At 42.6% G+C, this 12,272-nt stretch overlaps 1 protein-coding gene across 5 annotated transcripts in view; it reads left to right on the top strand.

Annotated features, from left to right (window-relative positions):
• Positions 1-12,272, top strand: part of trak1a (trafficking protein, kinesin binding 1a) — a 41,006-nt gene that overhangs the window by 21,209 nt on the left and 7,525 nt on the right. For all 5 annotated transcript variants that reach the window (XM_080005431.1, XM_080005429.1, XM_080005428.1 and 2 more), the window contains 12 exons: positions 3,030-3,106; positions 4,037-4,153; positions 4,346-4,446; positions 5,127-5,235; positions 5,473-5,551; positions 5,767-5,897; positions 6,026-6,100; positions 6,195-6,332; positions 6,593-6,669; positions 6,889-7,128; positions 8,526-8,863; positions 11,201-11,665. In XM_080005431.1, the coding sequence (XP_079861557.1) occupies positions 3,056-3,106; positions 4,037-4,153; positions 4,346-4,446; positions 5,127-5,235; positions 5,473-5,551; positions 5,767-5,897; positions 6,026-6,100; positions 6,195-6,332; positions 6,593-6,669; positions 6,889-7,128; positions 8,526-8,863; positions 11,201-11,665 (1,921 nt within the window). In that variant the 5' untranslated portion in view covers positions 3,030-3,055. The remainder of the gene's footprint in view (positions 1-3,029; positions 3,107-4,036; positions 4,154-4,345; positions 4,447-5,126; positions 5,236-5,472; positions 5,552-5,766; positions 5,898-6,025; positions 6,101-6,194; positions 6,333-6,592; positions 6,670-6,888; positions 7,129-8,525; positions 8,864-11,200; positions 11,666-12,272) is intronic.

Below are 12,272 nucleotides of genomic sequence, written 5' to 3'. Positions count from 1 at the left end.
AAAATTAATAGTTTCTGTCTCTCTCTTCAGCATACTATATACAGTATGCACTCTGTTGTGTAAAGAACATGGAATTGCTTTGTTTTGCATTTGACAGCTCTACTTTGCATGTTTCCTTTCCGGAAGGACTTAGAGTGAGCTATGTATGTATGTATGCGCGTGCGTGCGCACACACACACACACACACACACACACACACACACACACACACACACACACACACACACACACACACCCCATTAAAACCACTAATATTATGTAGCTCCCCCTCGTGCCACCAAAACAGCTCTGACCTGTCAAGGCATGGACTCCACAAGACCTCTGAAGGTGTCCTGTGGTATCTGGCACCAAGATGTTGACAGATCCTTTATGTCCTGTAAGTTGCAAGGTGGGACCCCCATGGATCAGGCTTGTTGTTCCAGCACATCCCACAGATGCTCGATTGGCTTGAGATCTGGGGAATTTGGAGGCCAAGTCAACACCTTGAACTCTTTGTCATGTTCCTCAAATCATTCTTGAACAACTTTTGCAGTGTGGCAGGGCGCATTCTCCTGCTGAAAGAGACCACTGCCATCAGGTAATATTGTCTGCAACAATATTTAGATCGGTTCTACGTGTCAAAGTAACATCTACATTAATGCCAAGACTCATGGTTCCCAGCAGAATTTTTCCCAGAGCACCACACTGCCTCTGCCGGATTGCCTTGTTCCCATAGTGCATCCCGGTGCCATCTCTTCCCCAAGTAAACAATGCACATGCACCTGGCCATCCACATCATGTAAAAGAAAACGTGATTCATCAGACCTGGCCTGGTCGCTCAGATCCTTACGCTTGCCCATTTTTCCTGCTTCCAACACATCAACTTCAATAACTCACTGTTCACTTGCAACCGAATATATCCCACCCCTTGACAGGTGCCATTGGAACAAGATGAGCAATGTTACTCATTTCCCTTGTCAGTGGTTTTAATAGTGTGGCTGATATACAGTATTATACTATATACAGTTTACTATATATACATACACATACACACACACACATACACACATCTTTTTTTTTTTTTTTACTTCTCAATAAAAAAAGTTATGGAAGAGTCAATATATTATGCCCCAATTAACTCTGCTCGAGGGAAGAAGAACTTAAAATAACTTTTTGGTCAGAATCTAAAATTTCTGAGTGTAAGTTTGTTAAAAAGAAAGTTCAAGACAACTCTTGATAAATATGTGACCCACTGCATACTTTAGGGTAATTTGGCGGCTTTCGAGATTTTGAGACCTTGTTTGGAATCAGAGCTTCCAAACAAGGTCTCACTTGTGCAAATCAAGCAAATATTTTTAAAGCTATGAGTTGTGAATAACAAGGATGTGGCAAACTGTGATTCTGGGATAATCACCTTCAAAGTTTTACCCACACCAGGTTCATTCAGCCAGCTCCCACAATGCAAAATGGGGTTGACGGACAAACAAAGCCTCATGGCTACTTAACATACTGCTGAATGGGCCAATCACGAACAGCTCAACAACTCATTTTGCTTTTTAAAAACAAGCTTTTATTTAACAGGAAGAATAAACATGTTTTATAAAAGTGGAATTATTTTGGAGTTTAAAAGTACGGACAACACAAAAAAATGTAGAGTCTTTCAATATTATGAGTCTCAGAAATTCTGAAATCTGAAAATCTGTCACCAACCTCAACGGACTTCATCACGTCATCAACTTCTTCCGTTGTATCGTCAGTCTCCTCCGGTGGTTCTTGAAAATATTCCATTTCATCGTCACATTAAGTTGCAAATCCGCTGTTTGAAATGTTCTCCAAGTCCGGAGTAATATCAGGTTCAGCGTCGCTGTCGTTCTCCGCGTTGCCGTCGGAGAACTAACTATCATCGCAGGAAAGTCCAGTACGCGCTGCTAACACTGCTTTGGATCTATCGCATTGGTCAGATTAAGGTCCCAAATATGATTCAGAGCTTCCGCCACCCGCTTCACGTAACCCATAACGATACAGAGAAGAAAGTTTTCACAGACAAGTGAGACCGAAACACCCCCGTGCTGCACCTTAACCGTCTGTTTATGGAAGTGACATAGGTGCCTGACGCTAAGGATTTTTCTTCTCCGCGGTTTCACAACAGTGGCTCCGTGTGTGAAAGTAGTACGATTTAAATGTTGAATTCTATCAAAACGATTGCACATCGTGACTTCATATCACATGGAATATGGAGGAAGATCTTCACCTGGACGCGCGCTTTAAAGGAAACAATCGATCGGCGTTATTCAGCGCTGTTCTGCGTCCTGGTAAGTGAGCTGCGTTTCCCCACATAATCTAACGGGAAGATTTAACTCCATGGTTTTAACATTTTTCTACTATTTATAAATCAAACTCGGTTTTGGAAATACGTTGAGAGATTAAAAAAAACCACAAAGGAACATGAATCTGGAAAAAAAATTTCAACTTATTTGGCTGCTCCTGGCGATTTTAGAAATGCGCGAGATGGCGAGTTTTGCTGTGGCGGGACACATATAAGCTTTCATACTAAAACACACGGATATTACCTTGCTTTGACAGTTTAAGTGTGATTAGAGTCGTCGCTGGTTGTATTGAAGTAATATCGGTCACACAAATGGATGTAGTGAGTACTCAGCTGTCTGATAAATAACTGCATTAAGATCCAACTGCTCTAAATGTTTAGCCTCTGACCTCCAGAAAACTTGGTTCAAAGCTTGGCTCTGACTGAAGTCAGAGTTTGACACAATGTAGATTCATCACGCTTCCTACTTACACTGCATGTCTTAGTTCCAGCATCACTTTAACCTACAAAATTGTGCACAATGTGAAAGTTTCTTCATTTTATGATGAGGCAATACTGAAAGTCCACAAAGGATAATAACCCAAGTCACGCATGAACATTTTACCTCACTTTCTGTCTAATATTATCCCACTTTTTACTTCAGAAATTGACCAGCTGAAACAAATGTCCAGGGATGTTTCAGTCAAAATGAATACCCCCATTCGCCCTTTTCTGTGTTCCCCAGTGCTGTGTGCCGATAGAGTGGGCCAGATGACCAAGACCTACAGCGACATCGATGCAGTCACTCGACTGCTGGAGGAGGTAGGTGTGCAGTTATTCTATTATATCTTGTAAGAGTTTCAGACATAGGTCCCTCTGTTGGTCAAAACCAAACCGCAGGTGTGATAAAATCCACTCCATATTTACAAATATATCAGAAGTAGCTACATTGAGCTGATTCTAGGTCATACATCAGCAGCTACACAGCTGGTCTAGTCTTCTAAGCCGCACACTGTATAACCAAGCTAATTTATGTTGTGAATATTCATTTATCTCCTGTATTTGTTTTTGGACTTATTGGACTTACTGATCTGGAGGAGGATCAGATAACAGGAAGTTGATAACATACACCCTCACGTTGAGTAGCATGAAACTGAAGTTAAGCTTTGTTTCTGTTGTGTTAACAGAACACGTTTTGCACGGACTTTGTTGTTAACACCACGAACACACCGGTTGGGGAGGGTTGCAGTCCTTCAACATTTGAATAATACATTAGAAAGGTTCAATCAACAACTTCTACTCAGTTAATGACACGCCACAGTGACACAGCAACACGTCTGCCCAGACCGAGCAGTTTCACCAGTCATTTAGATTAGTCATTCATTGGCCTTCTGGTAACTTTCTTTCAACGATCCCCCTCCTTTCTGAAGTCAAGTTCATGTGCACAGCCTTTCCTCGATGGGACAGTGAGTGGGCAGATTCAGATCTGCCAATGAGAACAGAGACCCAGACAGAGCAACAAATACCCACAGGAATCTAGTAATATTTAAGTGAACAAAATGGAAGTACACAGTTCAAGATAAGAAGAAGTCGTCATCCCCCTTTGACTTCGAGAGCCCATTCTGTATCACTGCAAACAAAGACTCTTTCTCCCCCACACATTTAGGTGTCCCCCCCATTCATTTAAAGTTCCCACAGTTATCTGCCACAAGCGGTCAATTTAAGAAAAGCATTTCTCATTCCTCCACGCAGAAAGAGCGTGATCTAGAGTTAGCGGCTCGCATTGGCCAATCACTGCTGAAGAAGAACAAGACCCTCAGCGAGAGGAACGAGCTGCTGGAGGAGCAAGTGGAGCATATTCGAGAAGAGGTTCTCTCTTAATATATAATATCAATATTACATTTTTATTTTTGGCCTTTTCAATAAGTACAAGTTGGAACTGTCAGTTTTTGGGGACACGGCCACTGATTCCACTGAGCAATGTAAAAAAACATGACCTGTTCCAAGACATTATATTGCATTGATTACAGTCTTCCTGACCCCGTCAATCTTTGCCTCCAGGTCTCTCAGCTGCGTCACGACCTGTCCATGAAAGATGAACTCCTTCAGTTTTACACCAGCGCTGCAGAGGAGAGCGAGGGAGAGTCCACGACCTCCACGCCGTAAGGAATCTTCCTCTCTCTCCTCCTCTATTTTTCGCTCCAACTAATTATTTGCTCCGATGTTCCGAATTCCAAAAGGGCAGTTGTGTAATGGGAGCTATATCGCCAGCACGACTGACACGCGACTTTCCCATTCAGGTCCCACAAAGTTTGTAAATCTTATCTTATGGTTTAGAAGGTAAGATGTCTCATTAAAGGTATTTTGGGTCGCTGACGTCTGAGCGACCGCAGGAGAATGCAGTGGTGCTCCCGACCTGAGAGGTATTATCTGAGTAGTGTGGCAGGAGTCGGGTTCCACACAGGTTAAAAGCCTTGATTTTCCCCTCAGCCACGTTTTATCAATTATACATTCAGTCGCAATCTGGTCTGTGATCCATGCAGTCTTCATGTTGGTGGCAAGTTTGGAAGTTTTTTCATTTTATTATTGCACTTATTAGTTGTCCTGAGTAACAGTGTCCAATGCATAATGGCACGTATCATCTATTTAAAGGTCTCACATCATTTGATTCAAGCATTTATCCATCCTTGATTTTGTTGTTTGAAGGGTCCTGATATGTATTTTTTGCATATTCAAATAAGTCGTTTCATGGATTGATTGTATCACATTGAGTCTAAGGTGTGCGTCTCTGTTATTCTACCCTGTGTTTGTGTTGTGTTGTGTTGCGTTTTCTCTTTTCCAGTGTTCGTCCCAGTGATACCAGTGTCTCAGTGCCCAGTTTCTTCCCTTTGGATTCGCTGCACAAGAAACTCAAAGATCTGGAGGAAGAGAACCTGTCACTGCGCTCCGAGGTAGAACACACACAATATCAAAAGCAAAAAGGCCTTAAAGGAGAGAAGAGGCCTTTTGAAACAGAAGAAGTTGAAAGATGTAAACCTTCTTTCCGTGCTTTTAGATTACTTACGCGTACTGAATTTAATTTCACAACCGAGACTTCAGAGTTCGTTCTGTTTGTCGTTGTCCGGTATGAATTTCTGTAGGGATTGGTACTTATGTGCATTGTTTATACAATTATCTCTTTATATTAGGCCAGTCATTTGGAGACAGAAACCATTTCCTATGAGGAGAAAGAGCAGCAGCTGGTCAACGATTGTGTCAAAGAGCTACGTAAGTAATATTATATTTATTGTGTTATTCTTGTTTATCATCGTTATGTATTATTATTACTGCCCCTTAAGGTTGCATTGCTAAAGCTCTGTTATCTTAAATATTTTCTCAGTAATCCCCATTGACTCTTGTTAAATTGGATATTTAAAACACACCCATTTCCTATTTATTGAAAGGACTGAGTGGTTGTTATTTTAATCTGTGTTATCCTGCAGGTGATGCCAACCTGCAGATGTCCACCCTGGCAGAGGAGCTGGCGAGGAAGACGGAGGATGCGTCTCGGCAGCAGGAGGAAATCACGCACCTCCTCTCCCAGATCGTGGACCTCCAGAAGAAGTCAAAGTCGGTCAGTAAGCCCAGTTCTCTCTTCTTATTCTTCTTCTTCTTCTTCTTCTTCACTGTACATGGTGAGAGGGTGGGAAGGGGGTGAAGAGTTTATTCTTTTAACAAGGCTGTTTTCTGCTTATGCCGCAGTACGCTGTCGAGAACGAGGAGCTGACTCAGCACCTGGGAGCAGCCAAGGACGCTCAGAGACAACTCACTGCTGAGGTTACTAAAATCGACTTATATTCTTCTAAAGAAGGCGGGTAAAGTTGTTTAATATGTGTGTTTAATGTGAACTTGTTTATTCTCCATCTCCCAGCTGCGGGAGTTGGAGGATAAGTACGCAGAGTGCATGGAGATGCTCCACGAGGCGCAGGAGGAGCTGAAGAACCTGAGGAACAAAACGCTGCCGCTCAGCACCCCAAGACGCTTCCACTCCCTGGGCCTGTTCCCCATGGTGAGGTTTTGTATTCTAAATTAATAAGAATATGTGACCTAAATTCCTAATTTCATGGGGTGTAAAAATATTTGCGGTCTGATACCATACTGTACATTACATAGGGTTCACTGTGAAGAACCTGTGTTGAAATATCCCATGTCGAAGAATTTGCTATGATTATTGTGATAATCATTTGGAAATTAACCTTGATTTAAATTGTAATTAATATCACCCAGTACTTTAAATATTAAATACTGTGTTTCCATCCCTCTGTTAAGGACTCTCTTGCGGCTGAAATAGAGGGCACCATGAGGAAGGAACTTCAGATGGACGACCCAGACGTAGAAGAACAAAAGTATGCCTGATCATAAAGTGTCTCGTTTAAAAGAAATAAATATTACAAACACATACAGACACAGTGGTAATATTGGTGGTATTATTTGGCATGTAAAAATAAATTAATATATTAATCAAAAAGGAATATATAGACAAAAAAATTATATATTCAGTTATGACAATAATGAATTATCACCTTTCTCTACTTCAATTACTCTCCCTCCCCTTCTCCCTGCAGGCTCCACCCAAAGCGTGTTTTCCAGACGGTGAAGAACCTGAACCTGATGCGTCAGCAGCGCTTGTCGCTCGGCCCGTCGCCGCTGAACATCCCAGGCTCCAACCAGACGTCGTGCTTCACGTCGGGCCGTTCCAGCCGCGTGGGCACGCCGCGCTCCAACTCCATGTACGGCAGCGAGTCGGGGAGCGGTGTCATCCTGGACAACAAGACGGGCAGCATCCTGGAGACCCCTGACGACGGGTAGCTAAATGAAACACAGTAATGGATGAAGAGTAAGGGATAATGTACAGCCAGCCGGTCGTTATCACAAAACAACCCTCAACAGGGTGATCAGTATCAGTCTTTTATCCCTCGAAGGGGGTTGTTTTGCAATAATGACTAGCCAGCTGTACATTATCCCACTTATTACTCCAGTAATAGCGAAATAAATTAATTTGGGATTTGGGATTAAATATTGTTTGAATTATATCATGCCTAGCTTGATATAATAAGATAAAAAGAGATTCCGCTCAGAAAAATAGTCTGCAACAAAGTGCCAACACTGCATGAAATGAGGGGAAGTGGTTGCCTGTGACAACAGTCATCATTAACAGTTCAGCGGTCATTGTTCAGCAACAATTGACCGTTGATTGGCGCTTTTCTGAATGACCAATCAGAATCGAGTATTCCACAGCGCCGTGTAATGTGTTTTAGTGGTGTGGTGACCTATATTTCCACCCGTCATTCAATTTTACTTGCGGAAACTTACTACAGGAAATCAAGTCATTGTCACAATGCATAAATTCATATTTAAATGTAAAGATGACATGAGATGCCATGACATGCTAATATACTTTGAAATAATCAATTCAATGTTGCATTCAACTTGAGATATATTTTACACTGTTAGAATATATATTGTGCAAAACTTATCATTATTGTGATTATAAATTTCTCCATATTGCCCAACCAGCGTCTCAGAGATCTGTCACTATCAATCGTCTTTGTTTCTATGTAAAGGTAACAGATGGATAGTTACCTTGGTGTTTGTTTGGCGTTTCTATAGTAGGTCTTTAAGCGTCTGTTTAGCTGGCGTTACCCAGCACTGAGCAAGGTAAAGTCTAGTAGCACAACAAACCAGACAATGGCCCTGCAGTATTTCACTGTTATTAGGGACCAACTGGAGCTGTATTGGATAACAAAACAGTCAAAAATTAGAAAGTTTAGTTTAGTTTAGTTTCTTGATGCTTCTGCCTCTTTCTCACTGTTACACTGTCATTATCTCTCCCAAACACATTCACTAAAGTGTCAGATCTATTCGCTACACTCACCAGCTAAATTTAAATGGAAGCTGTTAGTAGGGATGTTCTTAAAACATATTTTCCCCTGCTGATACAGATTCGGACTCCTAGTCTTTAAGGAGTACCAATCCATTATTTTTATCTATTGTGTTGATGAAGACCAGTAGTTTGGTTGATATCCGTTAATTTAATGGAAAAATGTAGACTAAGTAGTCGAAGGAATAGATCATTTCGAAGCATCCAGTCCAGTTAAAGAAATACATAAACTAGACCCTGTTGCTGTGAATACTCAACCATGTTCTCTGTCTTCCTCCTCCAAAACTCTCACACCCTTCGCTCGCTCCATCGCCCCTGCAGGTCTGAGGACTCAAACAGGCGTCCTGCCGGCACCCCGGGGACCCCTGGCAGCCGGGACCTAGAGGCGGCGTTGCGCCGCCTCTCGCTGCGGCGTGACAACTACCTCTGCGAGAGGCGCTTCTTCGAGGAGGAGAGGGAGAGAAAGCTGGCCTACCTGGCGAAAGAGGATGAGAAAGTAGGGGAAGACGGGGGGGGCAGCGAAGGAGGCCCCGGGACCCCCACGGAGAGTCTGCTGTCGCTGTGCACACACCCCTCCTTCGGAAGCATTTGGTCAGGCTACTCGATCACGACGAGGTCCTACCTGCCCGAGAAGCTGCAGATCGTAAAACCGCTCGAAGGTGACTATTCGATTCAGAGGCAGAGCTCTGAAAATGAAAAAGAGAATCTGCAGAACCCGCAAAACAATCTAAGCGCACTCGCTCAGAATCCCTCACAAAGTAAAAATCAAATTGGTCCGCAACTCCAACAGAATCCAAACTGCAGTTGCGACTCACAGGATCCCTCTGCGGGTCATAAACACATGTTTCTAAACAGCTCACAAACCCAAAACCAGCAGCAGCAGATTCCAAATCCCTCGCAAATGGTGGAGTTTGCCTACCAGAACCCTCATAGAGTCCATGGAGGCTGCAGGCTGGTGGTGCTGAGTGGCCTGTCCCCCCCACAGCCCCAGCTCAGGGCCCCCCTGGCCCTGGTGGCCAGCCTGCTGGAGCTGCTGGAGCAGCAGGGAGGAGGTCTGAACCTCCAGCACTCCTTCTACTTCAGACACACACAGCCACGCTGCTGGTTCGAAATATGAAATACTTAAATTAACTTAATGCAGTTAATTCATATAGATGCATTTGCCCTAGGACACGATCATCTTGGATTTGTGAGCCGTTTGAAAACCTAGATGTTGCCAAAAGGATTTCAAGTAATGGAAGTGTTTTACCAATTCACATTGTTGAAATATTACACTGGTTAAATAGACAATATGCGTGTACACACACTTAAGTGAAGCACTACAGCTAGTAAGATTAATTTGTTTTTGTGAGATTTGTTATATAGAATTATTTTATTATGATTAGATCATTATTTTTCTTACAAAGAATAGAATGTTTGTATTTTACATTTTCAATCTTTTTTTAATCTACATACAACCATTAACTTTGGAGAAGTTTTATTCCCAGTTATTTAATACTCATCGCAGTATTGGTGACAGAAACGTGAACTTCTAGATTGAAGAACTATTCCCTGAGAGGAGTGTGGCGCCACCTAGTGTTGAAAGGAAAAAATACACCAACATTTAAGTTAACTTGATGTCTTGTATTTCACGCCTAATGACGGATTGTGAGACATTAAACTCACTGGAATCTTCTAGTCTTCTCTTTGTGCCGTTGTTTCTCTTGGCCTGTGTTTGGATTATTTGGAGGCCACTAGTCTTTGTAATATTACCACCCGTCTTCCCTGCTGTCAGCTGAAACCCCAAATGTGGCCAGACAAATCAGGAGATGTTTTCAGATGGACTAAATCCTGTAAAATCCTCAAGGCCAGACGTCAAAGGTTCCCAGTGTGATAGCGTGGTGCATACTTTCGACATTATTTTAGCTTTTAGTTTCATCATCCTTTTGTTTTTCCTGCCTTTCACATTTCTCCTTTCCTTTAACTCGCTCACGCTTCTGTTTTTGTCTACCGTGTCTTGTTTTTCTTGTCAGGAAAAAAAAAAAAAAAAAAAAAAATCTCAAATAAAGTCTTCACTCATTTTCTCACCTTCCTTTTTATCTCCCTTTTTTTCTGCCAGCCTTGTTGACCATGATTACATGCATGTACATGTACTGTCGGTAAATGTACATATACATGGCACTGAGTCCATTCAAACTGTCCTGAGACAACACCTGTTCATTAGGCCTGCATTGATACTCAATCACTGTTGCCAGTGAGCAAAACATACAAGAAAACATTTGTTGCATAACTGAATTTTTTTCACACCCTGAAATATGATTAGACTTCAAAGCCATTTATGCTTTGACTGTTGGATTACAAGGCATTAAGCCTGCATCCATCATTTCTATATCAATGGACTGCACTTCATAACGCTATAATATGCTTTTAGAGAGAAGTCCTTCATCTTGGAACACAGAGTTGTAGGTCATTACACATGTGGTCATTTTAGATACCAACATGACCAACATTAGGTTTTGATATTTTGTGGGGTAAAAAATCTTGCCTTATTTGTGGATTTCAGTACCTTGCTTGAGTATCTGTTGACCACAACAATTCCTTTATTTCTTCCGACTGTGATGTCGGGCTTGTAGTTTACGCCTCAGCCATCCATTTAACCCTTAAACCTCCCTGACTGGGTTCCGCTTCATGGCTCAGGTTCATTAGGTTACTTGACAGACATGAGACACAACTGTATAACTCAATCTGCTATTCTCCTATAAATCACTTAAACACGTCAGTATGTACCTGTGTGTGTCATATAATGTTTATTAATTGCCAGTGTGATGTTCAGTACCCAGCCACTAGGCATCATCAAATCCTATGGGTGCTTACTATATGTTATGGTAATGGTTTCATTTGGGCTCAGTACGGCCAATTTCAATACTAAGAGCATGCAAAATTCAATGTTTTAACACAATCAAATATTTGTGTAGAGCTTTAACTCTGGACTGGATGGTTTCTTGTTTTTCTTCCAGGCTCTGCCACCCTCCATGCATGGCAGCAGCTGGCTCAGCCCCACCTGGGGGGTCTGCTGGACCCCCGACCCGGCGTGGTCACTAAGGGCTTCCGCACCTTGGACCACGACCAAGAAGACCAAGACGAGGGCTCCTGGCATTTGGACCAGCCGGAGGAGGATGAGTTGTCTCCCCAGTCCTTCGCCGGCGGCTGTGTTTCGTCCTCCCCTTCCTCTTCTCCCGGCCGGCAAAGGAAACACCACATCGAAGATGCGGACGAAGGCGAAGACAGCTTGTTGGAGATGCTGCGCGGGGCGAGGAGAAACGCTAGAGCGGCGAGGAGAGTGCAAGAGGGTCTTGCTGTGGACAGACCCCCCGTCTCCCCCATTCCTCCTTTCCCGCCCTCCTCCCCCGCTAAGGCCAACGGGCAGGTGGAGCTCAGGGAGCTGCAGGGCCTGCAGGCCGAAGCAGTGGACGCCGTGCCTGGTGAGGGAGTGTTTTAACATCACAACATCCCCCACTACTCCTCCAGGGAGTTTTCACCTGGACATTTCATAATCCAGACCCTGCAAAGTGCTTCCCCCTTCCAGCATGACCACAGCCGTCCCACCCCAGGCCTTGTGTTCGCAGCTGCCATATCCAGTCAAAAGAGTAGTAGGATACATTTTTATTATTATTATTATTACTATTCATTTCTTTTTTAGTTCCGCCTATCTGTCATTATGTCATCCTGCTTGCTTTCGGATCATATCACAATGAGATGCTGATAACAATCGATCACATTTGCAATCTGTGATTCTAAGTCTCATCGTCTCATCTCATCATCCCCACTGCTTTTTTATTATTATAATTATTGTTATTTATTATTGTTATTTATTATTATTATTATTATATATGCAGAGTGTCCGCAGGTCTTTAAAAGGTTTATACATATGTCTTCAAAGTCATTAAATGGTGAATTCATGACGACTTAATTTTACCATAAACATTATCCGATTTTATTTTTCTCTATTTGTTTTTTTTTTTTTGTCAAAATGAGTTAAGTTATTTTGCATCAGAGTCAATATTTCTGATGTGGGAGAACCCTTAAGGC

Source organism: Zeus faber, assembly GCF_960531495.2.
Source record: "Zeus faber genome assembly, chromosome: 8".
Lineage (NCBI taxonomy): Eukaryota > Metazoa > Chordata > Actinopteri > Zeiformes > Zeidae > Zeus > Zeus faber.
This window is presented reverse-complemented; position numbering and strand designations above follow the sequence as displayed.